The sequence below is a fragment of the Oncorhynchus keta genome, chromosome 14 (assembly GCF_023373465.1).
Source record: "Oncorhynchus keta strain PuntledgeMale-10-30-2019 chromosome 14, Oket_V2, whole genome shotgun sequence".
Classification (NCBI taxonomy): Eukaryota; Metazoa; Chordata; class Actinopteri; order Salmoniformes; family Salmonidae; genus Oncorhynchus; species Oncorhynchus keta.
This window is the reverse complement of record NC_068434.1, coordinates 72,972,497-72,999,412: the sequence shown is the minus strand read 5'-3', so window position 1 is coordinate 72,999,412 and position 26,916 is coordinate 72,972,497. Positions and strand designations below refer to the sequence as shown.

General features: G+C 44.7%; 1 protein-coding gene across 1 annotated transcript in view; it reads left to right on the top strand.

Annotated features, from left to right (window-relative positions):
* The window catches only part of LOC118394181 (spondin-1-like), a 123,836-nt gene extending 101,801 nt beyond the window's left edge, over positions 1-22,035 (top strand). The window contains 11 exon segments of the mRNA XM_052462460.1: positions 3,243-3,307; positions 11,483-11,684; positions 13,548-13,688; positions 14,687-14,762; positions 15,469-15,651; positions 18,162-18,332; positions 18,800-18,838; positions 18,841-18,966; positions 19,209-19,373; positions 20,361-20,654; positions 20,971-22,035. Coding sequence (XP_052318420.1) covers positions 3,243-3,307; positions 11,483-11,684; positions 13,548-13,688; positions 14,687-14,762; positions 15,469-15,651; positions 18,162-18,332; positions 18,800-18,838; positions 18,841-18,966; positions 19,209-19,373; positions 20,361-20,654; positions 20,971-21,134 — 1,626 coding nt within the window. The 3' untranslated portion in view covers positions 21,135-22,035.
* The last annotated feature ends 4,881 nt before the right edge of the window (positions 22,036-26,916 follow it).

Here is a 26,916-nt window from a genome sequence, read left to right as displayed (position 1 = left end):
AAAATGTCACAAATGTCCCAACTTCAATTCATTATTTATCAGTTATGCTTTAAGATACAAACGACAAATGTACAGTATATCAGCAATTCTTACTCCAAAGGACCCTTCTATGGACAACATTTAGTCAAAATACCCAAAATCATGGTCCTGTTTTCGTCTAGATTTTTGATGAATCACCCAATACATAAAGTACAATTTGTGATACACATTCTGCCATATTGTATGTTGTACATCTAGTTGATAAGTATGCCCACATTCTGTTACATATTCGGTGTATTCTGTGTCCAGTGCATGTGGGTTTATGTATTCAGTGATAGTAGCCCATTCCCTCATGGCATTTGGAAACGACTATATGGTCTTTGCTGTCTCAACCAGAGCTAGCTGGATCCTGCACTGCCTTTCCCACCGCATTCAGTAGACAGAAGCAGTGGAGTTCAGAGGTGCTACACAAACCCCCCGAATAGGTTCCAGTCAGGCTTCCTGGCTGATTACAGAGCGCCTCATCACTTAGCCGGAGGGGAACAGGTTATCCTCAAGAGCTGCTGGTGGCAATCAGGCCAGGTCTCAAAGGGTGTGTGGCTTTTGCTGACTGCTGAAGTGAGACTGTGTTACCACGAGCTAGCTGTGACCCCATTGGTATTATAAGTAAATGTGTAAAGAGAGGTATGGAAAAAAGTTCAGAGGTCATTTGCAGTATGAATAAGCCTTATGACTGCTTAGGTGTACTGGCAGTGCAGATCTAGAGGTCAGAACAGGGGTTTTGAACTGCTGTCAGTGTGTGCAGGGTTTTTCCCCACCCAGCACTAACACAGCTGATTCAAATAATCTACAAATTGTGGTCTTCGATGAAGACTAGTTAGTTAAATCAAGTATGTTAGAGCTGGGCTGGAACAAAAGCCTGCCTGCGATGCAGCTCTCGAGGACAAAGGAAGGACGTCAGCTCTGTATGACTGGGTGGGGCTCACAGCCTTTTACTATGGGTAATTATCTTACAGGAAATAATTAAAAAGTGATTACCAAACATACAGAAATGGGACTGAATGGTACTGGACCAGAACAGAATCCTCTATTGGAAACATTAATTGGTGGCTTGTAAAGCAATGATCTGGCATTGGATAATTCACTTTGATCTTTACAGTAGCCAAGTGCAACCATGCCTAGTGGCAGATGTCTAACAAGATGTGCTGAGCTGCAGTTTTCTGTTCTTCTGATGACTTGTGTTTGATGATCACTGTTCATCAGGACAAATTGTTTCCATCTATGTCACCATTTACAGTCTCGGCCAAATGATAGCCTTATAATTGCTGTTTTATATATGAACCAATATATCCATGTTTTCTAATGTGCTTTATCTGTACCATTTTGTAAAGGCATCGAAAAAGCTCAGAGCAGGGTTTGGTTCATTTCACATATGGCAGAATGCACTCTTCAGTCCACTGTACATCACACAGTCTCTCTCAGCTATAACAATACAAACAGAATGTTCTAGTCAGCTGCTAGCCACCTATTCACAGCCAAAGAGCCATTACCGCCACAATGTGATGTCATAAATTGCAGCCGTAATGAAAAAGGCTGGGCGCAAATGAGCCAGTGTGGTGCTCAAACACTTTTAATTGTGTCTTTTGCAGTCGCTGTGATCCTATTGTGCTTTGTTCTTAAGAAATATGGTTTCCACATGGAATGGGCCAGAGCGTTTAATATGTATAATGCTGTTATCCCAGAGATATGTTTACTATTGAACATTAAACCGATTTGATATAATATTTTCATGTCCAAACCACATTTCTATGTGAGGGACAGAATAACTATTATTTCGCAAACCAATCTAGTGGAAAGGCAAAACTAATGTCGATGAAACATTTTCCCATAACTCTCAAGGTTTATTCTTTTTTGTGACTGGATGTCGAGGGAGCTGTGTCTTTCTCAAGTCTGAGTTCAGTCTGGAGGTTAAATCCTGCTCTGTGCTTTGAGTGTTTTGTCTGATCTGGGACCAGTGCAGAGACACTCCCTCTTGCTCAGGCAGTGACACAGAGAGCCCTGCGGTGTCCAGAGCTACTGATTAAATATTTATGCAGGTTTTATGAAGTGGTGATGCCGGCGCTCCATCTGAAGTGACGCACGCTGTATTCATCACTCCTTTGTCTCAGAGAGAAAATGGGAAGAGGGAGAAATAAACTGATCTTCCTCTGTTCTCTCCCCTCATCTGGAAGAGTAATGTGGTGAATATGGCTGAGCCTCTATCTGTCTTCATCCGTTCTCTCCCCTCATCTGGAAGAGTAATGTGGTGAATATGGCTGAGCCTCTATCTGTCTTCATCCGTTCTCTCCCCTCATCTGGAAGAGTAATGTGGTGAATATGGCTGAGCCTCTATCTGTCTTCATCCGTTCTCTCCCCTCATCTGGAAGAGTAATGTGGTGAATATGGCTGAGCCTCTATCTGTCTTCATCCGTTCTCTCCACTCATCTGGAAGAGTAATGTGGTGAATATGGCTGAGCCTCTATCTGTCTTCATCCGTTCTCTCCACTCATCTGGAAGAGTAATGTGGTGAATATGGCTGAGCCTCTATCTGTCTTCATCCGTTCTCTCCACTCATCTGGAAGAGTAATGTGGTGAATATGGCTGAGCCTCTATCTGTCTTCATCCGTTCTCTCCACTCATCTGGAAGAGTAATGTGGTGAATATGGCTGAGCCTCTATCTGTCTTCATCCGTTCTCTCCACTCATCTGGAAGAGTAACGTGATTAATATGGCTGAGCCTCTATCTGTCTTCATCAAATATGTATATATGTTTTCTCTCCACTCATCTGGAAGAGTAATGTGGTGAATATGGCTGAGCCTCTATCTGTCTTCATCTGTGATGACTCCTCCAGTCATCTGAAGAGTAACCTGTGAACCCTTGAATATGGCTGAGCCTCTATCTGTCTCTCATCTGTTCTCTCCTCTTTCATCTGACTAAGAGTAACTTTCTCCCGTGGTGAATATGGCTGAGCAACTCTATCTGTCTTCATCCTTTCTCATCCCCTCATCTGGAAGAGCCACCTGATTAATATGGCTGAACCTCGATCTGTCAGATGACAAGTGAATTTGTTGAGCAAATATATATATATGTTTTGTCTCTCTCTCTATCTGCACCTCTTCTTCTCTCTCTCCTTTCTATATGCTTACCCTTTTTCTTCTCTCCTTTCTCCACCCTTCTTCTTCTTCTCTCTCTCTATATGCCACCCTCTTTTCTTCTCTCTCTAGGGTGATGACGTCCTGACAGTCATCAAAATGAAGGCGCAGTGGCCTGCCTGGCAACCCTTGAATGTGTGAGTAGTCCAGCAGTAACCTCCTCTATCATTTCTCTGTTTCTCTCACTCTTTCTCTCTGACTAACTCACTCACACTTTCTCCCGTGGGACTGACCAATTCTGCAGCAACTCCTTTTTCCTTCCTCTCTCTCCTTTCTACATGCAACCCTCACCCTTCTTCTTCTCTCTCCTTTCTATATGCCACCTGCACCCTTCTTCTTCTCTCTCCTTTCTATATGCCACCCTCACCCTTCTTCTTCTCCCTCCTTTCTACATGCGACCCTCACCCTTCTTCTTCTCTCTCCTTTCTATATGCCACCTGCACCCTTCTTCTTCTTCTCTCTCCTTTCTATGTGCCACCCTCACCCTTCTTCTCTCTCCTTTCTATTTGCCACCTGCACCCTTCTTCTTCTTCTTCTCTCTCCTTTCTATATGCCACCCTCACCCTTCTTCTTCTCCCTCCTTTCTACATGCGACCCTCACCCTTCTTCTTCTCTCTCTTTTCTATATGCCACCTGCACCCTTCTTCTTCCCTCTCCTTTCTATGTGCCACCCTCACCCTTCTTCTCTCTCCTTTCTATATGCCACCTGCACCCTTCCTCTCTCTCCTTTCTATATGCCACCTGCACCCTTCTTCTTCTTCTTCTCTCTCCTTTCTATATGCCACCCTTACCCTTTTTCTTCTCCCTCCTTTCTATATGCCACCCTTCTTCTTCTCTCTCCTTTCTATATGCCACCCTCAACTTCTTCTTCTCTCTCCTTTCTATATGCCACCCTCAACTTCTTCTTCTCTGTCCTTTCTATATGCCACCCTTACCCCTTTTCTTCTCCCTCCTTTCTAAATGCCACCCTTCTTCTTCTTCTCTCTCCTTTCTATATGCCACCCTCACCCCTTTTCTTCTCCCTCCTTTCTATATGCCACTCTCACCCTTCTTCTTCTCTCTCCTTTCTATATGCCACCGCCACCCTTCTTCTTCTCCCTCCTTTCTATATGCCACCCTCACCTTCTTATTCTCTCTCCTTTCTATATGCCACCATCACCCTTCTTCTTCTCTCTCCTTTCTATATGCCACCCTCACCCTTCTTCTTCTCCCTCCTTTCTATATGCCACCTGCACTCTTCATTTTCTCTCTCCTTTATATATGCCACCCTCACTTTCTTCTTCTCCCTCCTTTCTATATGCCACCCTCACCTTCTTCTTCTCTCTCCTTTCTATATGCCACCCTCACCCTTCTATGCCACCCTCTCTCTTCTCTTTTATATATGCCACCCTGCACCCTTCTTCTTCTCTCTCCTTTATATATGCCACCCTCACCTTCTTCTTCTTCTCTCTCCTTTATATATGCCACCCTTCTTCTTCTCTCTCCTTTATATATGCCACCCTCACCCTTCTTCTTCTCTCTCCTTTATTCTTCTCTCTCCTTTATATATGCCACCCTCACCTTCTTCTTCTCTCTCCTTTATATATGCCACCATCACCCTTCTTCTTCTCTCTCCTTTATATATGCCACCCTCACCCTTCTTCTTCTCTCTCCTTTATATATGCCACCCTCACCCTTCTTCTTCTCTCTCCTTTATATATGCCACCCTCACCCTTCTTCTTCTCTCTCCTTTATATATGCCACCCTCACCTTCTTCTTCTCTCTCCTTTATATATGCCACCCTCACCCTTCTTCTTCTCTCTCCTTTATATATGCCACCCTCACCCTTCTTCTTCTCTCTCCTTTCTATATGCCACCCTCACCCTTCTTCTTCTCTCTCCTTTATATATGCCACCCTCACCCTTCTTCTTCTCTCTCCTTTATATATGCCACCATCACCCTTCTTCTTCTCTCTCCTTTATATATGCCACCCTCACCCTTCTTCTTCTCTCTCCTTTCTATATGCCACCCTCACCCTTCTTCTTCTCTCTCCTTTATATATGCCACCATCACCCTTCTTCTTCTCTCTCCTTTATATATGCCACCCTCACCCTTCTTCTTCTCTGTCCTTTCTATATGCCACCCTCACCTTCTTCTTCTCTCTCCTTTCTATATGCCACCCTTCTTCTTCTCTGTCCTTTCTATATGCCACCCTCACCTTCTTCTTCTCTCTCCTTTCTATATGCCAACCTTCTTCTTCTCTCTCCTTTCTATATGCCACCCTCACCCTTCTTCTTCTCTCTCCTTTCTATATGCCACCCTCACCCTTCTTCTTCTCTCTCCTTTCTATATGCCACCCTTCTTCTTCTCTGTCCTTTCTATATGCCACCCTCACCTTCTTCTTCTCTCTCCTTTCTATATGCCACCCTCACCTTCTTCTTCTCTCTCCTTTCTATATGCCACCCTCACCTTCTTCTTCTCTCTCCTTTCTATATGCCACCCTCACCTTCTTCTTCTCTCTCCTTTATATATGCCACCCTCACCTTCTTCTTCTCTCTCCTTTATATATGCCACCCTCACCCTTCTTCTTCTTCTCTCTCCTTTATATATGCCACCCTCACCCTTCTTCTTCTCTCTCCTTTATATATGCCACCCTCACCCTTCTTCTTCTCTCTCCTTTATATATGCCACCCTCACCCTTCTTCTTCTCTCTCCTTTATATATGCCACCCTCACCCTTCTTCTTCTCTCTCCTTTATATATGCCACCCTCACCCTTCTTCTTCTCTCTCCTTTCTATATGCCACCCTCACCCTTCTTCTTCTCTCTCCTTTATATATGCCACCCTCACCCTTCTTCTTCTCTCTCCTTTATATATGCCACCCTCACCCTTCTTCTTCTCTCTCCTTTATATATGCCACCCTCACCCTTCTTCTTCTCTCTCCTTTATATATGCCACCCTCACCCTTCTTCTTCTCTCTCCTTTATATATGCCACCCTCACCCTTCTTCATCTCGCTCCTTCCATGTTTTCTCTCTTTTCACAAATGCATGAGTTATACCACACTGCAAGGTCTTCTTCATCGCTCATCTACTCATGTTGAATCATGCCTTGCCTCCCAAGCACAAAAATGAGGTGCCTTGGAGCCACTCAAAAGCACATGGCCTGAATCTGCTAGCTCATCTCCACCTGCACCAAGCTGATCAGCGTGACTAGGCTGTAGACTCCTACATTTATAAACCTTAATTTGATCTATTATTTAGGAGAAAAACAAGGAGCTAGTTAGCACAGGTAGCGCAGAGAGAAAAGCATCCTCAATGTAAAAAACACTCTCACATAGGATCTGAGTGTTAGACTCCAAAGAGAGCTTCCAGAGGCAGCCACAGCTGGGGACAGAGCCAATCAAATACACAGAGGGTAATTAGCTCACTATCTTGTTTATATGCCAGCAAATTAATTGTATCATAAAGTGGCCGTGTAAATGCAGAGGAAATCAAATCAACTGGTTTAGGGGATGGGTGGTAGGAAAGGGAGGATGAGAGGAGGGGAAGAGGAGAGGAGGAGGTGGAGGTTCTTGATTGTAGTGTGATGTGGAAATGTACACATTCTGTTTGTACATGAGGTTTTCTTCCTTGAAAGTAGGGTGCAGAAATGGTTCATTGCTCGTGCAGTTGAAGGATGTTTCTTTTTATTCTTTAAAATGAGTCTGTTGGGATTGCATGGGATTTTTCTTAGTACATGTTCATATATGTTTTTGAATGTGTTTATAAATGTTGTTTGTACGTGTTTATACATGTAATTCATCAAGTGTGTGTGTGTGTGTGTGTGTGTGTGTGTGTGTGTGTGTGTGTGTGTGTGTGTGTGTGTGTGTGTGTGTGTGTGTGTGTGTGTGTGTGTGTGTGTGTGTGTGTGTGTGTGTGTGTGTGTGTGTGTGTGTGTGTGTGTGTGTGTGAATTAGTGAAGGGGGCTTATGTTACTGCACTTGTGTGTACGTATGTGTGTGGGTTAAGAGGGTGTGTGTTTTGATGATGATTGATAGATCTCCTGGAGGGGTTTTTCTCCATCAAGGTTAATGGCCTCCAGGCTCCTGTGTATCAAGACATCAGGCTGATCTGTACTACACAGCTGCCTGACAATTAACAAACCCTCCTACCCTGCCTTTCAAGCAGAGAAAGGGAAAGAAAACAGAGAGAGAGAGAGAGCAAGAGAGAGAGAGAGAGAGAGCAACAGAGAGAGAGAGAGAGAGAGCAAGAGAGAGAGAGAGAGCAAGAGAGAGAGAGAGAGAGAGCAAGAGAGAGAGAAAGAGAGCAAGAGAGAGAGAAATAGACGTTGATGAATTATCAGTGGTTAGACAACCAGTTCTTTATTACGTCTGAAGGATCCAAGGCAGATCGTTAGAGATGGAGCTTCAGGTTCAGGGATATCTGGGATCAGTGTTGGGTTAGGAGGGGTTTGGAAGAACTATCATCATGGGACTAGAACATTAATGAATACAATGTGTTTATGTAACCACGTTTTTACCTGGTTGTCTCTCTATCTGTCTTCCTTTCTACTGCCTTTCATCCACAGTCATCACTTGTACTGATTTCAAACTAAAGTGGTCATCTTGAGAGAGATGTGGTGGCTGGAGCAAAGGAAAGGGAGAGAGTCAGCAGAGGAGGGTGGAGAGGGAGCGAGGGAGGTGGGTGAGCAGAGGGGTGCAGATATGACTCATAACATGTTAAAAGGAAAGGGCGAGAGAGAGAGAAAATAGCCAAAATAGGGAGAGATGGACCCAGAGAGAGAGCAACAGAGAAGGAGATCTGGTCAGAGAGAGAGAGGGAGGAAGAGAATTCCACCAGAGCCGTCTCCAACCAACCAACCGCTCCACACCAAGGTCAGCCTTATGGTCATCACGGAGACGGATTTACGAGGGTTGCTGGACCTATCGTTGAGGGAAGCTCGCCTAATTAAAAACGCTGCAGCGCATTGAGGAAATTACCCCCTGCCTCATTTGCATACACGCCAGGGGATTAGCCGGGCTGGACTTGGAAGGAATCAATGTTCCTTTGTGTTGTGTTCACGTTCCTCCTCCTTCCCTCAGGCTGTGTTTTATTGACGTGTAAACACATCCTTCTCCCTGCCTGTCGTTTACACAATGTCCTTCTAAAAGACATGTTTGCTTTTGCCCTCCCCGGCTGGATTGAAACACTTGACACAGTGAACTGGAGACTCCACTTTGAGTTTAAGGTATGTGTCTGTCTCTCTGTCCTTCATAGGTAAACCACGTTTGAGAGGATGTCTGGTTTCATCTGGTTTCCCTCTCAGTCCCACTGGTCTACCTGCACTTCTAGATAACCTGACATAATCCGCTTCAATGTTTCTCTGGGAATATCTCTATCTCACGTATACACCTGTCAGCTGTCGACACGCATCAGTCTTATTAGTATGCATACTACATTCCTCTAATGACGTTAGTTTTCATTGACCTCTGATGAATATTGTTTGATATTGTAATGCCATGTTGAGGGGCTATAGCACGCAAGTATTTCACTGCACCTTTTATACCTACTGCCAACTGTGTATGTGACAAATAACATTTGATTTGACACACACAACAACAATGTGTCACACAATGTGCTAGTGACCCAGACAGAGCAATCTGCTGTGGGAATCTCCGTCGCTGGGCGGTGTTCTCTGTCACTGTCACAGTACAGAGGCCTCCCTCTCTCAAACACACGTGCGGACATGAAGGCAAGCATGCGCACACACTCTTCAGAGTCTTATGTACTCAGACGGTCCCCACAGAAGACAGCCTACACCCCTCTTTTTCTCTCCATCTTCCTCTCTTTGTTCTGCTCTATCTGACCCCCTTCCCAATCACACACACCCGTCTCTCTCTCAGAACAGAAATGGCTGTGCTTGTGACAGCTACAGTTACCTCCATGATGTCCAGTAGTGAGTCCATCGTCTTTTTAAAGCACTCTATACGTCTCATCAGACCCTTTCTAAAGACAGCAGGACTACCCCAGCTCTCTGAGGCTTCCAGCTGATTAGCACTGTGCAGACAGACAGACAGACAGACAGACAGACAGACAGACAGACAGACAGACAGACAGACAGACAGACAGACAGACAGACAGACAGACAGACAGAAACAGGGAAATAAGGGGTTGTCAATGAAAACGCAGCCCTTAATGAGCTAAAGGGTTTGTCTTTGTCACTCAGAGACAGCGTGTTTGCTGGGGATGTGGTGGGTGGGAGGGAGGGAGGGAGGGAGGGAGGGAGGGAGGGAGGGGGAGGGAGGGAGGGAGGGAGGGAGGGAGGGAGGGTCAGAAAAAAGGGAAGTAGAGAGAGAGTCTAATCAGATATACTGTATACCCATTACATGATATCTATCCAACTGTCCCAGGTGATGGACAGTGATGTTCACTGTACTTAAACTGTACTTAAACTTGAACAGATTAAAGGATAAACATTTGAAAGTGTATTCTGGGAATTCTTGATTATAGTATTATAGCTAGAGTAGCTGCATCAATGTCTCACTCTCTGCACTCCTCAAAAAAAGTGTTCCAAAATGGTTCTTTGCAAGGAGATAGGGTTCTACCAAGAACTGTTTTGATCTGAAGAACACTTTTAGGAAGAAAGGGGTTATTTGTAAGCCAAAGGGTTCTACCTAGAACCTTTAACATCCTAAAAAAAATGGTTTTGGAAGAAAGTTTTTTTTGATTCTTTGGAAGTCAAGAAGGGTTCTATATAGAACCATAGAGTATATTGTATTTCCCAGCATGCTGTATTGCATGGTGATTTTCATAATTGTTTGTTTGAATGTGTTTTTGCATGGACATTGATTGGTTGATACATGTTATGCTACACAAAGATAAATAACATTCATTTTTGTAAACTAAACCAATTTGTTAATAATTCGACTTATTGCACCCATTACAGAGCTGGTTGTTCCAGTTTAGATCACTGAGGTAGTATCAGTTTTCTATCTTCCCTACCATGGCAGTCATTCTCAAAGCAGATTTCTGGTGATAAAAAATTCCACTTGTTAGATATCCTAACTCTGGCTGGATTCCAATAGGAATTGCACATCACTTTGCAAGCCAACATAATGTGACTTGCAAGCCTGATGTGGCCTGTAAACCAGGAGTTTTCTGACACCACTGTGTTAGGGTATAACTAGGCCCTCAATGAAAGGCGTTATGATATATTGTATGGTTCTATATACCACCTGCTAAGACTGTATGGAAGCTCAATTGTCACCTGAAACAATTATCCCTTATGCTATTCTCCTGTCACTGTTCTGTTCTTCATCTGCCAGTAAATCCATCAGATTCTCTATCACCACACACACCTCAGCCCTGTCCTGTCCAGTTCTGTCCAGCCCTGTCCTATCCAGTCCTGGCGTGTCCTCCCATACACAGTAATAATCACCTCTAACGCTGTGTAAGAGCTCTAATCCTCTGGGAACACACAGCAGGCTGCCAGCCGTCCCCTCTTCCCCCTCACCGCGTGTCACCGCGTCCCTTTGCTCAGCTCAGCCAGTCTCGGAGGCCTTAGGTTTATCTCTGACAGCCACATTGGACCCAACACAAAGCCGGCTTGTAATTGACAGGGTGGCAGGAGGGATAGGGTGTAGGAGGGTGGGAGGTATCTATCAACCCCTGATAAACGTTCATTAGAAATGCTGTGGTTTGGTACTAGGAAAAAGGATTTCTGAACAGACATTTGTGCTGCCATGTGCATTATTGTGCTTGCGACTGTGTGTGAACACTTTTCTTTGGGTGTGTGTGTGATCGCTCATCACATTATCTGTTGCACACACACACACAGACATATATACAGTACATACATACACACATATCCATGGCTCTCTGCCACCAGTAAAGTATTTATGGGTGTTTATTACTCTTTACCTCTGGCTGGCGGCTCTGTGTTGAACTGTTGTAGGGGGTGAGCTGGATGCGCAGGGCATGCCTGAGGCAGTAAAGAAACTTCTCTACATCTCTGTAGACTTAAGTACCCCTGCTCTCATCCTTTCCTCGTTCTTCATCTCCCTTTCCTTGCTATCCCTCTCTCTTTTTCATGCTTTTTAGGGGCTTCAGTCAGTATTCCTGTTCTCTCTCTCTCTCTCTCTCTCTCTCTCTCTCTCTCTCTCTCTCTCTCTCTCTCTCTCTCTCTCTCTCTCTCTCTCTCTCCTACTTTTCATATTTAGTCATTTAACAGGCACCCTTATCCAGAGTGACTTGCAATCAGTGCATTGATCAACTAAAGGTAGGTAAAACATCACATATCACAGTTATTGCAATTGTGACTTTCTTCAAAATAGTCCCTTCTCTCTGTCCTCCAGTCGTGCTGCCCCGTCGGCTGAGTTCTCCGTGGACCGTACCCGTCACCTGATGTCCTTCCTCACCATGCTGGGGCCCAGCCCTGACTGGAACGTGGGGCTGTCTGCAGAGGACCTCTGCACCAAGGAGTGTGGTTGGGCACAGAGGGTTGTCCAGGATATGATCCCCTGGGATGCAGGCACCGACAACGGGGTCACCTATGAGGTCAATGACCTCCTCAAAATGTCACAACTACACGCTCTAATATTCACACTATCTCTACCACAGTGATTCTAAACATAACCCTGGAGCGCAAGCCCCTGACATCACTCACACCACACACTTCTTATAGGGCTGGGAGTTGCCAGGGACCTTACGATACCATATTATCATGATACTTAGGTGCCGATATGATATTTATTGCGATTCTCATGAATCTATATGTATTACTTTTCGATACTGCAATACGATGTTCCAAACATACGTCTGCTGCAGAGGGACAAGCGAGAGCCATGAGAAAACCACTTTCAATCAGTCGTGGAAATAAAAGTGCTGAAAACAAATTAGTTCAGTATTTAAAAAGAAGATGGAGAACAAGCTATGACGGAGAAATACTGGAATTTTGGTGCAGGTACAGCCGACTAGCACAAAAATAATATTAAGATATTGTCAAAAATAATATTGCAATACACTGAGTGTATAAAACATCAGGAACACCTTTCTAATATTGAGTTTCACCCCCTTTTCCCCTCAGAACTGCATCAATTCATTGGGGCATGGACTCCACAAGCCCCTGGCACCTACTACCATACCCCGTTCAAAAGCACTTAAATATTTAGTCTTGCCCATTCTCCTTCTGAATGGCACACGTACACAATCCATGTCTCAATTGTCTCAAGGCTTAAAAATCCTTCTTTAACCTGTCTCCTCCCGTTCATCTACAATGATTGAAGTGGATTTAATAAGTGACATCAATAAGGTATTATAACTTTCACCTGGATTCACCTGGTCAGTCTGTCATGGAAGAGCAGGTGTTCCTAATGTTTTGTACACTGTATATATGTCAATATATTATTTTTCAGTATGGGCAGACTGCTTGAGGAGAGGTTATGACTGTGCTGTGTGAGCTCACAGACAGACCTTTGGCTGATCCCTGGGAGTTCACAGACGAACCTGTTGAACTGTTACTCCCCTGTTTGATTTGGCTCGCCCCACCAGTGACCTTACTCATATGAAATATCTGGAGCCTCACACATACAATATTTACAGTGTACTTGGGTGGAAGAAAGAACAAGTTGTGCAAGAACTCATGAAATGAGGTTGTAGAGTGTTTTATTATAGAACGGTGTCTATATATTTTAGTGGTCTCTGTTGTTTCAGGAAGCCTGAAGTTGACGTTTGGAGTTGTTAAAACAGCTCCTGGTAACCTCCTGTGGTGTTCTCTCTCACTGTGTGACTCTGCTCTCCACTGGTGTGAAACAGTAGGATGTGATGTAGCAACCACATTCTGTACATTGTAATGGAGGGTTATACCTGACACATAACATATCAGAAGTTCAACGGTGTGGAAGATGTTGATCACCATAACACAATAGCACTATACAAAGTTACATGTCAACCCTTTATGTTCAGACTAGTGGATGGCTTGTTTTCCAGTGTTGTGCCTTCAGAAGCCCTGTGGCTGTGTTTGCTGTGTTAGCCCCCTGCTAGCAGTCGTTTGCTTCAGAATAATGACAATAGTTTCACCACATAACCCCATAACTCACAGTGTCCCTGACCAAGATCTATGGATTCATGTTGCTTTAGTGGATGTGGCTTTGTGACTTGTATAATCTAGGTTTGCCAGTCTTAGGAGGCCGTATGTTTTTTGTGCTGGGACGAGACTTTATTATAGATGTGTTGTATACCTCCATAGTGCACATGAAGAGACCTATTGCAACTTTTCAAGGTTATCTGCAAATACATATTTTATCACTGACATCATGACACTGTTCCTCAATACTACAATGGAACACATATTGACATGAAAAGAAAGTCATGTATCTATGTTGACTCTTCATTTGTGTGTGTGTGTGTTCTGACCTCCAGTCTCCCAACAAGCCCACAGTCCCTCAGGAGAAGATCCGCCCCCTGACTAGCCTGGACCACCCCCAGAGCCCCTTCTACGACCCTGAGGGGGGCGCCATCATCCCCGTGGCCAGGGTAGTGGTGGAGCGCATCGCCCGAAAGGTCTGTTCATCCAATCATCTCTCTCCATTTCTTCCGTTCCTTTGGCTGCTATGTCTCTCCCACTTTTGTTGCCTCAATCCTCTTTCTTTGCTCACTTCACTTCCTATTTCCATCCTCTTTCTGTCTCACACTCCTCTTGTTCTTTCCCTCCAGCTGTCCCCAACACAACCTGATTTCATGCGCATCAAGGCATGTTTGAGGTTCCCTCTAAGATCTCGAAGCGGTTACAAACGTTTGATTATGTGCCTGTGTTCATAACGTTGTTTCGGTATACGACTCGAAATGAGAAGGTAAACAAACAGCACAATGGAACATATTGGACTAGAAATGTCAACTTTAAAGCTTCAGACACTGAGAGGAAGATACATATTTTTCAGTCAGAAGAATGTAGCTTTATTTGAACTCCCTCTGCATTGTTCCAGTGTCTAACTGAAGACGTTGTGGGTCAATGCAGCTGGAGATATAGATGTTAGTTGTATAGGTGCAGAGGTATAGGTTTGAAGAGAACAGCTGTTGAACAGTGAGGTAAATGTCAGTGGACTATAGCATTTACACAGCATCCAACCTGGCAGACTCAACTGGAATCTCTCCATCTACTCTATTATAGCCTTCGTCAATCTATTGATCCTCACACACTGAAGCGTGCAGGTACAAGCACACACAGCAACGCCCCCAGCCCCACACACACACCCTATCACTCTGATCGTTTGTCACTTGCCCTAAGCGGACCTCTATTGTTATGACAGCTGAATGCCATTACCAGCATGTCCCCATATCACCTCCCCGTTCGCTAGAAAGACAGATAACTAAATACGCTAGCTAGATAGCGACAACGTGTGTGTGTATCTGTGAGCTCCAGCAAAGGTGAGAGGATGCATCAGCTGACCTCCCTGTTTACCCCCTTCTTTGTCTGATAGCCGCCAGAGGCAAACGGAGGATCTTATCACAACAGAGTGGTATGTATTCCACAACGCAGGCCTGTGTTTGTCTGTCCGCAGGGAGAGCAGTGCAACGTCGTGCCTGATAACGTGGATGACATTGTGGCTGATATCGCCCAGGAGGAGAAAGAGGAAGGTCTGTGTCTCTCTTTATCTCTCTCTCCCCTCTGTGTCCCTGTATCTCCCCAACTATGCCAACAAAGGTTCTAACAGAGGAGCGATAAGCAAGAGAGAGGAGAAAGGCATGTCTCTCTCTCTCTCTTTCTCTCTCTCTCTCTCTCTCTCTCTCTCTCTCTCTCTCTCTCTCTCTCTCTCTCTCTCTCTTCCCATCTCAAGGCATGGGAGATTAGAACCAGAGCTTGAGAAACAGTAGAATGAGTTAACCCAGCTCAGCATAATCGTCCTCCATGTTGCCTTTTCTTTCTCTCTCTCTCTCATGGGAAAGCTGCACAGATGGAATCATAAGCAGATTTGATCAGTAGTGGCATTTTCAATAAATCAATAAGGCTGCAGTTGAGATTCTTCCAAGTGAATTGTCGCACCTGAACATGTCCCAGGGACATACATGTTTAAATTGATTTGAGTCAGACCAGTGTTTCAATAGCACATCACTTAGTGAGGAGGGGCTTAGGCACTCAACACACACCTGAGGCAACACATAACTAGTTGAACATTTGTGTTTATGCCCTTCACTCGATGAATGTATTTCTCCTCTCTCGTTCTCTCTCTCTCTCTCTCTCTCTCTAAACCCTCCACTCCTCTGCCACCCTTTCTCCCCTTCCCTCTCTCTCTCTCTCTCTCTCTCTCACTGTCTCTCACGTTCCCACTTTCCCTCCCTCCAGACGACACTCCAGAGACATGCATCTACTCCAACTGGTCTCCCTGGTCAGCCTGCAGCTCAGCCACCTGTGACAAGGGCAAGAGGATGAGACAGAGGATGCTGAAGGCCCAGCTGGACCTCAGTGTACCCTGTCCTCACACCCAGGACTTTGAGCCCTGCATGGGGCCCGGCTGCAGCGACGAGGGTCAGTATGTACCTTTCGAACAAAGGTTCACAATACTGTGTTTGCCTCCTGAGCTAAAGCCGATATATTAGCTCAGGGTGCTAATGCAAGTCTTCGTCTCAGGCAATGTTTCTCAACACGTGAACGTGGTTCACCGAACCACCCCCGTTTACACAAATTTATATTGACATGAACAGATATACTACAATAAAATCTAGGATACAATCTGGAAATGTGTATTTCTTGTTGCTGTCTTGGTGTACAAACACCCATCTAAAAACAAACTTCAACATCCGACCCTCAAGTCCCTCTAGGAGCTTCATTAGTGTTGACGTCATCTTTGTTAGCATTTCATAGGTTATTGCAAAGAACACAGGGGAAGGTAAAATCTGGTTTACTGCAGGTCTTTATTGGTGTTGGGTCATCGATAAAGCCCCCAGCTCGTTTGTAGCTCAGACAATAAAGTTGTAGCAGCATAGAGGTGAGAGGGACACTGTGTTTCTGAGACAAGCCTATAAAATGTGTAATGGGCTAAAGCTGCCGGGAGGCCACAGTGGATACTAAGGCTTTATTAAAAGACACATAACAAGTTATGAGAATACACACAGGGGCGTCACGTCTTTGCTGCTTGCAATGAAACATTAATGAATAATAAAATGTGTGTGTGTGTGTGTGTGTGTGTGTGTGTGTGTGTGTGTGTGTGTGTGTGTGTGTGTGTGTGTGTGTGTGTGTGTGTGTGTGAGTGTGTGTTGTGTGTGTGCGTGTACACGCACGCACACACACACACACACACACACACACACACACACACACACACACACACACCATGTGTGTGTATGCATCACTGTGTTTGTGTGCACACACGCACACACACACACACACACACACACACACACACACACACACACACACACACACACACACACACACACACACACACACACACACACACACGCTCTTACTCGGCTCTTATTCATGATTTGCTTATTATTAATGATTCATTGATGATTTGCTCATCTTATTAATGATGAGCTTCTTTATAGGGCAGAGTTTAATGAGTCTTTCAGTCTGGAGAGGGAGGGTTTAGATATAAATCCATGTGAGTCTCACCCAGAGCGGCTCTTATCCTCCCTCCCTCCCACCTGAACATAATGCAACAACAGCAGGGGGTTGTTATTAATGAGGAGAAACATGTCTGTTGCATAAATGTGTTCACAGCTTATGCATTTTCAAAGCTCTTGGGTAAGACTGTAGGTACAGGCGTACTGGTACAAGCTGTAGGGTAACACTGTAGGTACAGGTGTACTGTTACAAGCTCTTCGGTAACACTGTGGGTACAGGCATACTGGTACAAGCTCTTGGGTAACACTGTAGGTACAGGTGTACTGTTACAAGCTGTAGGGTAACACTGTAGGTACAGGCATACTGGTACAAGCTGTAGGGTAACACTGTAGGTACAGGCGTACTGGTACAAGCTGTAGGGTAACACTGTAGGTACAGGCATACTGGTACAAGCTGTAGGGTAACACTGTAGGTACAGGCATACTGGTACAAGCTGTAGGGTAACACTGTAGGTACAGGCATACTGGTACAAGCTGTAGGGTAACACTGTAGGTACAGGCATACTGGTACAAGCTGTAGGGTAACACTGTAGGTACAGGCATACTGGTACAAGCTGTAGGGTAACACTGTAGGTACAGGCATACTGGTACAAGCTCTTGGGTAACACTTTGGGTACAGGCATACTGGTACAAGCTCTTGGGTAACACTTTGGGTACAGGCATACTGGTACAAACTCTTGGGTAACACTTTGGGTATAGGCATACTGGTACAAGCTCTTGGGTAACACTTTGGGTACAGGCATACTGGTACAAGCTCTTGGGTAACACTTTGGGTACAGGCATACTGGTACAAACTCTTGGGTAACACTTTGGGTACAGGCATACTGGTACAAGCTGTAGGGTAACACTGTAGGTACAGGCATACTGGTACAAGCTCTTGGGTAACACTTTGGGTACAGGCATACTGGTACAAGCTCTTGGGTAACACTTTGGGTACAGGCATACTGGTACAAACTCTTGGGTAACACTTTGGGTATAGGCATACTGGTACAAGCTCTTGGGTAACACTTTGGGTATAGGCATACTGGTACAAGCTCTTGGGTAACACTGTGGGTACAGGCATACTGGTATAAGCTCTTGGGTAACACTTTGGGTACAGGCATACTGGTACAAGCTCTTGGGTAACACTTTGGGTATAGGCATACTGGTCTTGGGTAACACTTTGGGTACAGGCATACTGGTACAAGCTCTTCTAATGGCCATGAGCTGACATAGATGCTCATAGTCTCCTATTGTCTTGTTATGATAAATGAGACTAACAGGAGGTCCCATGATGTAGATGCATTATACACTGGTTGATTATATAAAGTATGATGTGGCTACTAACACTGTAAGGACATTAAAATCCTGAATGCAACTCAAATGCCATAACTAACTGTGACCTTCTGCACTTTGCCCCCGACCTCTCAGAAGGGTCCACCTGCACGATGTCAGAGTGGATCACCTGGTCTCCGTGCAGCATGTCATGTGGGATGGGCTTGCGGTCCAGGGAACGCTACGTCAAGCAGTTCCCTGACAATGGCTCTGTGTGTACCTTGCCTACTGAGGAGAACGAGAAGTGTATTGTGAACGAGGAATGCAGTGAGTAGCTTTCACCCCTGAAATCAATGGTTCACAAAGTCATTTATCACAAACATTGCTGCGTTTAGCAAAGTTTTCTTTTAAATCAGGTAAAATAACATTTTCCGAGGTATAGGACACTTTTGATTAATCTGTGTATGCGCTTTCATATAAACAAATCTATGTATTTCTAGGCTGTAGATAAATGAGGCTCATTGTGTGCATCAATTCTCAGTGGAAGAGCATCTGCTAAATTATTCAAATGTACTGTTCAAACTATTAGGATGATGTATAATTATGCCTGATTACAGGACAAAGTAATGCATATGTGGATTAAGTTCTGTCTCTCCCATTGAACACACCCACTCCCCCTCTCTTCCTCTCCCCCACCTCCCTCCTCTTCCCTCTCCCTTTCTCATTCCCTCCTCCTCTTCCCTTCCCCTCTCCGCCTTTTCCCCTCTTAACTGTCTGATCTCCCCTCTCTTTAGCACCCAACAGTTGTCTGGTGACAGAGTGGGGTGAGTGGGACTCTGCAGTGCCACCTGTGGGCTGGGTATGAAGAGAAGGGAACGCATGGTGAAGATGCCTCCCCCGGACGGCTCCATCTGTGGGGCTGAGGTGCTGGAGGTGGAGAAGTGCATGATGCCAGAGTGTCGTGAGTAACACACACACACACACACTCCCGCACACACACTCCTGCACACACACACAGTCACACACAGATAAGCATATGCAGGCTTATACAAACAAACACACACATGCACACACACGCTCATCTGTACACACACATGAACACTTGAACACACGCACGCACACACTATCACTCACACACCACAACAAATGCCAACCAGATGAAATCGGATTGACAATGATTTTGTGTGTGTCCTGTGTGCACAGACACCATCCCCTGTATGCTGTCTCCGTGGTCTGACTGGAGTGACTGCAGTGTGACGTGTGGGAAGGGCATGCGGACGAGGCAGCGCATGCTCAAGTCTCCTGTGGAGCTGGGAGAGTGTACAGAGGACCTGGAGCAGGTGGAGAAGTGTATGCTGCCAGAGTGTCGTAAGGAACATTCACACACGCACACACATTGGAGTGAATCTACTTTCTTCATGTGTGGACACACCAACTGAAACAGTACTTCACATGTGTAGTTCATAATAATGCTGATTATTATCTTCATTGTGCAACCGAGCATCCATCTGCTTATAATACACTCTCTATCATATCCACATGCACACACACACGCCACAAGCACACTTATAACACACTTGGCTTGTTAGTGTGTACACATCTTTATGTCATCTGCGTTAGGAGTGCCCATAGTCTCATCTCCAGCCCAAACTCTCCCAGATAGGGTTATCGTGAGAATACCCTGGTGGAGTATTAGCAGGTTTATATGAGAGGGAACATTGGAACCCAGAAGTGCCCATGTGCTCTCACATTTATGCCTGACTTAATAGGTTATATATATATTCTAGTCAGGTACGGGACTGGCAGACACATTACCATAGGAAAATACTCTCTTTCTCCTGTTCCCTAGAAAATGAGGGAGCTAATTTAAGGGCTCTATTGTGAAGAATGGGATTAAAAGGCAGAAATAACCAGCTTTAACTTTGGCAGACGTCATTGTATTGGGGTGAAAAAGCTTGTTAACTGGTCTTCTTTCAGTCTTAGTGAGGGATAAAGCTGGCCGTATTATTCTGGCCAGCCCTAATCATCCTTGCAGTTCGTAAGAATGTTCCCGTTATGGACATAAGTCAGAGAATCTGTTTCCAGGGGATTCATATTGTGTTATGTTTAGAAAAAGGAACACTAATGCAAAGTCATGACGTGTATCTTCAAGCTTTCATCCCATATTAACTCTTCACCTTTCTTACTCCACCCTGTCCCCCTATTCTCTCTCTCTCTCTCTCTCTCTCTCTCTCTCTCTCTCTCTCTCTCTCTCTCTCTCTCTCTCTCTCTCTCTCTCTCTCTCTCTCTCTCTCTCTCTCTCTCTCTCTCTCTCTCTCTCTCTCTCTCTCTCTCTCTCTCTCTCTCTCTCTCTAGCAACAGACTGTATGGTGTCAGAGTGGACGGAGTGGTCTGAGTGCAACAAATCCTGTGGTAAAGGTCACATGATCAGGACACGCATGGTGAAGCTGGAGCCTCAGTTCGGAGGGGACTCGTGTCCCGAGACTGTACAGAGGAAGAAGTGTAAGATCAGGAAGTGTAACCGTGGCGGTGGCCAGGGACAGGTCAACAGCGACGAGAAGAAACGACGCAAGGAGGCGAGGGAGAAGAGGAGGAGCAAACAGGGGGGGCGACAGGGGGAGGAGACCACGTCGACCGCTGAACACCCAGGTTGGTGGGACTCCACTCTGACCAGATTCTTTTAATCAGCGTATGCGTACTTCTTTTGACCTTCCCCCGATTAAGACAAACAGGGTAATGTGTTTACATGACTATTGTATGATCTACCTACTGCCATGATCAGTTTAATATTGCATTATTAGTGTGCATGTAAATGTACTCATAGAAAACTAAATCACAGTCAGTTTTGATAGTCATTATCTTCAATATGATATTTGCTATTATTTAACAAGGAACACATTTCCATGAAAATGTATAAAATGTCTTTCTCCATGCCTTCTCTCTCTTTCTCTTTCTCTCTGGTCAGGCTGTAAGATGAGGCCATGGTCCAGCTGGACGGACTGTACCAAGCTGTGTGGCGGGGGGATTCAGGAGCGTCTCATGACAGCCAAGAGGAGGCTTAAGAGCGCCCAGCTCCCCAGCTGCAAGGACAGGAAGGAGATCCGAGCGTGTAACGTGCACCCCTGCTAGATGGACCAAGTTGGGCGGGACGGGATGGGATGGGTACGGAGTGGGTGGAGGTTGCCCATAAACACTGGTGTGAGCTCAGTTGTTTTCCCCTCTGACAGTTCAGATTAGGTTTGGGGATTGTAAGCTGATTCTAGATCTGTGCCTATGGGCAACTTGGTTATGTGACGGAGCGTGAGGTGGCATAGTGTCACTCAATGATCCAATGCACTCTGTTTAGGACTGGCACGGACCTTAATCTCTCTTGGTTTTATCCAGGGCTGAGTCTGAAGATTTTAGATTGGGGAAGGTGCACTGGTTCTGTATACACCTCTAGTCAGAGTTTGGAAAGAGTTTAGCAAATTCTGAAATGACCCATCCTTCAAGGTCAAAGGTCATGTGTTATTTTACAAGAAGGAAGGAAGGAATTCCCTTGGTCTCTTCTCGAGCCTAAAACAAACAGCCATTTCGAGAGAGGATCTAGGCTTCCCAAAATAATGCCTAGCCTCTGATGAACCTGACTGATTTTCCTCTGTTCGTAAATTAACTAGCTCTGTTACATATAGGATTCTTCTGCAAGATTACTGTAAACTTGTTGTGGTATAATATTCTTGAATAATGATAATGTTGAAAACACCAATTGATTTAATAAGCGATAGTACTGTTAGGCTATATCCTGTAGTATCCTCTTTGGTAGTGTATATTATCCCAGAACTTAAAGCACAGTTACCCAGCCATTCCAGCATTTTATAATCCTTCAGAAAAAAATATGTTTCTAGGATCAAGAAATCTCCTGTATGACTTTTTACTCAGCTGTACTACTGTTCATGTAGACACACCGCAACAGAAATCTCTATGATTTTGTGCATTGTTATTATAAGATCATTTTTTTTTTTTTTTTTTGCTGTGGATGTTTTGATAGGAATATCACCCAATAGTCTTACCAAAGTCTTGTGTAGGTGTTTTTTACATGTCTTTTACTTCTCTTTTTCTCTGCTCCTCTAACATATTAATATTTTGGAATATATCACCTTTACAATAAAAGTAAATGTTAGAAATTGTCATACGGATGTTTATTATTCTTTGAATACCATTTATATTGAGGTAAACGTATTATATTACGTTGAGGTCCATATTCATGCCAGGGTTTACATACCATACATAAACCAGTGCACTTCATACTCTTGGCCACTAGATGGAGTCTATAAGCTGATTAGAAGTGAGTTCCTTTTCATTTTTTTATTTTTTATTTCACCTTTATTTAACCAGGTAGGCTAGTTGAGAACAAGTTCTCATTTACAATTGCGACCTGGCCAAGATGAAGCAAAGCAGTTCAACAGATACAACAACAGAGTTACACATGGAATAAACAAACATAGTCAATAATACAGTAGAAAAAGTCTATATACAGTGTGTGCAAATGAGGTAAGATAAGGGCGGTAAGGCAATAAATAGGCCATGGTGGCGAAGTAATTACAATATACCTATTAAACATTGGCCCTGTCCGGGGGTGTCCTCGGATGGGGCCACAGTGTCTCCTGACCCCTCCTGTCTCAGCCTCCAGTATTTATGCTGCAGTAGTTTGTGTCGGGGGGCTAGGGTCAGTTTGTTATATCTGGGGTAATTCTCCTGTCCTATTCGGTGTCCTGTGTGAATCTAAGTGTGCGTTCTCTAATTCTCTCCTTCTTTCTTTCTCTCTCTCGGAGGACCTGAGCCCTAGGACCATGCCCCAGGACTACCTGACATGATGGCTCCTTGCTGTCCCCAGTCCACCTGGCCATGCTGCTCCAGTTTCAACTGACCTGAGCCCTAGGACCATGCCCCAGGACTACCTGACATGATGACTCCTTGCTGTCCCCAGTCCACCTGGCCATGCTGCTGCTCCAGTTTCAACTGTTCTGCCTTACCCATGCTGGTCATTTATGAACATTTGAACATCTTGGCCATGTTCTGTTATAATCTCCACCCGGCACAGCCAGAAGAGGACTGGCCACCCCACATATGCTCTCTCTAATTCTCTCTTTCTTTTTCTCTCTCGGAGGACCTGAGCCCAAGGACCGTGCCCCAGGACGACCTGACATGATGACTCCTTGCTGTCCCCAGTCCACCTGACTGTGCTGCTGCTCCAGTTTCAACTGTTCTGCCTTGTTATTATTCGACCATGCTGGTCATTTATGAACATTTGAACATCTTGGCCATGTTCTGTTATAATCTCCACCCTTCACAGCCAGAAGAGGACTGGCCACCCCACATAGCCTGGTTCCTCTCTAGGTTTCTTCCTAGGTTTTGGCCTTTCTAGGGAGTTTTTCCTAGCCACCGTGCTTCTACACCTGCATTGCTTGCTGTTTGGGGTTTTAGGCTGGGTTTCTGTACAGCACTTTGAGATATCAGCTGATGTACGAAGGGCTATATAAATAAAATTTGATTGATTTGATTGATTGATTGAGTGATAGATGTGCAGAAGATGAATGTGCAAGTAGAGATACTGGGGTGCAAAGGAACAAGATAAATAAATAAATACAGTATGAGGATGAGGTAGTTGGATGGGCTATTTACAGGTGGGCTACGTACAGGTGCAGTGATCTGTGAGCTGTTCTGACAGCTGGTGCTTAAAGCTAGTGAGGGAGATATGAGTCTCCAGCTTCAGTGATTTTTGCAGTTCGTTCCAGTCATTGGCAGCAGAGAACTGTAAGGAAAGGCGGCCAAATGAGGAATTGGCTTTGGGGGTGACCAGAGAGATATACTTGCTGGAGCGTGTGCTACGGGTGGGTGCTGCTATGGTGACCAGTGAGCTGAGATAAGGCGGGGCTTTACCTAGCAAAGACTTGTAGATGACCTGGAGCCAGTGGGATTTGGTGACAAAACAGATGGCACTGTGATAGACTGCATCCAATTTGTTGAGTAGAGTGTTGGAGGCTATTTTGTCGATGACATTGCCGAAGTCGAGGATCGGTAGGATAATCAGTTTTACGAGAGTATGTTTGACAGGTAGAGTCAGTAAACCAGTAGGTGCCCATCTAAGCCTGTGCCATTTCAATACACTTTGGTCATACATAATACTGTAACAGCATACTTGTCTATCATGACCCATTTTTCTCAACCCATAACCAGAGATATGTGAGTGTCTAGGCAGGGAGCTGCATAAGCAGCACAGTAACACTGGTCTGCAAAAGGATGTGTGATGCAGTACATACACACATTGACCAGACGGTGGCAGAAGATACCTATTTAGTGTTGAGCCTTGAGGTGTTGAGGGTTTTATTTCTTTAGACTTCAGGCAACACTGTGATTAGTGCTGAGTGTGTGTAAAAGTCCACATATTAGACCACTTCACTCTGTCAGAAATGTATGGAAATCCAACATCAGTCTCATACAGTGAGACATGTGCCTCGTCCCATCAACGTTTGTCCCTGGGCCATGCTCAGTATCCAAACATTAGGAAACGCTGTAGATATAAATGTCATGAATAGAGCTGACATGATTCCTTATTATACATGTCAGAGAGGCATGTTTGTTCTACATGCTATATTTCTACATGCTATCTGAAAGCTGCACAACGATGTGCCTTGCTAAATGCACCCAGGTTGCTCATAGTCTGAGCTTGTCTTCTAAAGATATTCACAGTGACACAATCAGGGGCAGTTAGTTGCCAGCTTTGCTCATTAAAGCAACATGCTTTGGTTTCAATTGGTGTCTCCATTAAGTAGTATTTCCCTTAAACCAAGCAGAAGTAAAGAGAGGGGAAATAAGTGAACAGAGATGTCATCCACTGGCAGCCATCTTGAAGAAATGAGTCAGACTGATTTAAATCAACCTTTGACAGCCTGGGGGATATGATGGTGTCCTATGGGTGGTGGACTTCAGAGGGAAAAGGTGAATAATGCAACACAAACACACTTTACAAAGATATACACAATGCCATTGCCATAACAACCACACATTTGGTTCACACTGTAGCTTTGGGAGTCTTCCAACATGAATTGTCAAGGTGATATTTGCTGACATATACACTAAATATCCATGGTGATAGTGGCTAAATGGGAGAAGAGAGATGTGAGATAAAGAGTTGCATAAGATCGCTGTTGCCGTCTTTGTACTCAGATGAGTGATGCTGTTGATGTGTGAGTGTGTGTGCGTGCGTGTTTGCATGTGTGTGTGTGTGAGTGAGAATGCAGCACACGGCGACTCGCCTCAAAGCGCTGCCCCGGACCTCATCAGGCCTCGTTTTTGCATTCACTGTTGCCACAGCAACCACTCACAGCAGATCATAAGCAGCTCTCCAGGACTCGCCACTGCGGGCCTATTTGAAACTTTGCCCACAGTAAATAGGGCGGTGCTACAGCTTTACACACACAGACTGGGGGCAGTGCAGTGGTCGAATGTGTGGGAGTGTTTCAGAGTACCCATAAGGCATCCGTCAACATGAACTGTCTCTTCTCTGACAGAGGGCCGGCTTGTTGGCTTCTCTCCACCTTCTCTCCCTGTTGGCAACAAGGCAGGATAGGTGGGCTCAAAATAGATGTGATGTCTACCTCTCTATCTCAGACTGCCTTTAGGCTACTGCTGCTGAGATCTCAAGTCGACTGATGAAAAACCTTGAGTCCAATGAGAAGTATTGCTTCGGTATGTGAAGTGATCTGTGGTATAAACATTGATAAAGCCACTAGTAGGAAGGAAAAGCCTATTTTGTGCTGCAATGGCACTGCATAATGTATGGTGAGACTCTATACATTCCTCTGCATTCCTCTCACTCTGATTGACTTACGATGTAAAATGACTGTGCATAGTGTGAAATTTCGCATGAATAGTTTTACATTTCTATTAACAGTAGAGACTGAAAAAGTAATGTGGAAATGGAGCTGGAAGAAACAAAATAGTAAATCCGCCCTAACATCATGATGCTGTACTGTAATTGATGACTTATGGTGATATATCATCCCAGAGTAATCTAAAACATTCATTATGAGACATTTAATATGAAATACACATCTTCCCCTGGGTCTTTTGGTGTTATTTGAAAAGTAATTGTGCGCATTGAGATTCAGGCAATAAAGTGTTTTGGTCCTGCATCTGTTTTCAGTGTCTTTCCGAAAACACATCTAAATAAACCCAACACTTGTTTTAAAACACAGCAGGTGGCTGCTTGTACATATGGAGATTGTACAATTCCTGATATGGAGTCAGTCCGAAAATGCCAAAAGCCCTAGAGCTGAAAGCAATAACTGTTGCTATAGGAGCTGTGATAACACATTGTGATGTGGTTTGTTTAACTACCACACAAAGGGGAACCTAGTAGATAAGCAATGGAATTCCAATTTGGCCAATTGCATTATGCAAATGTTGCATGCTTTGAGTGAATATTCATGTGAATACTAATTTATGACCAAACATGGCTATTCTTATTGGGTACTTGTATGAGCTCTGATCAAATATATCAAATGACTGGAAACCTAATATTACAGGTATTTTACAGTATAAGCGCCTTACACCCTCTCATTTGGCAAATGTGTATTTTCTTTCATTCTCATTTAAAGGGTGTCTGAATTCTCTTTTTAGCTGCAGTGATCAGAATGGCTTGAGCTGCAGAAGCAGGGCATGGAAAGGGTTAACCACATACACATCTCAGTCTAGTGTGTCTAAAAGGAGAGATGTGTCTCTGAGATAATTGTCCTGTGATCTGCCACACAGGACAATCAGCCCACTCGCTGACAGACCGCTGACAGACCGCTGACAGACCGCTGACAGACCGCTGACAGACCGCTGACAAACCGCTGACAGACTGCTGACAGACCGCTGACAGACCGCT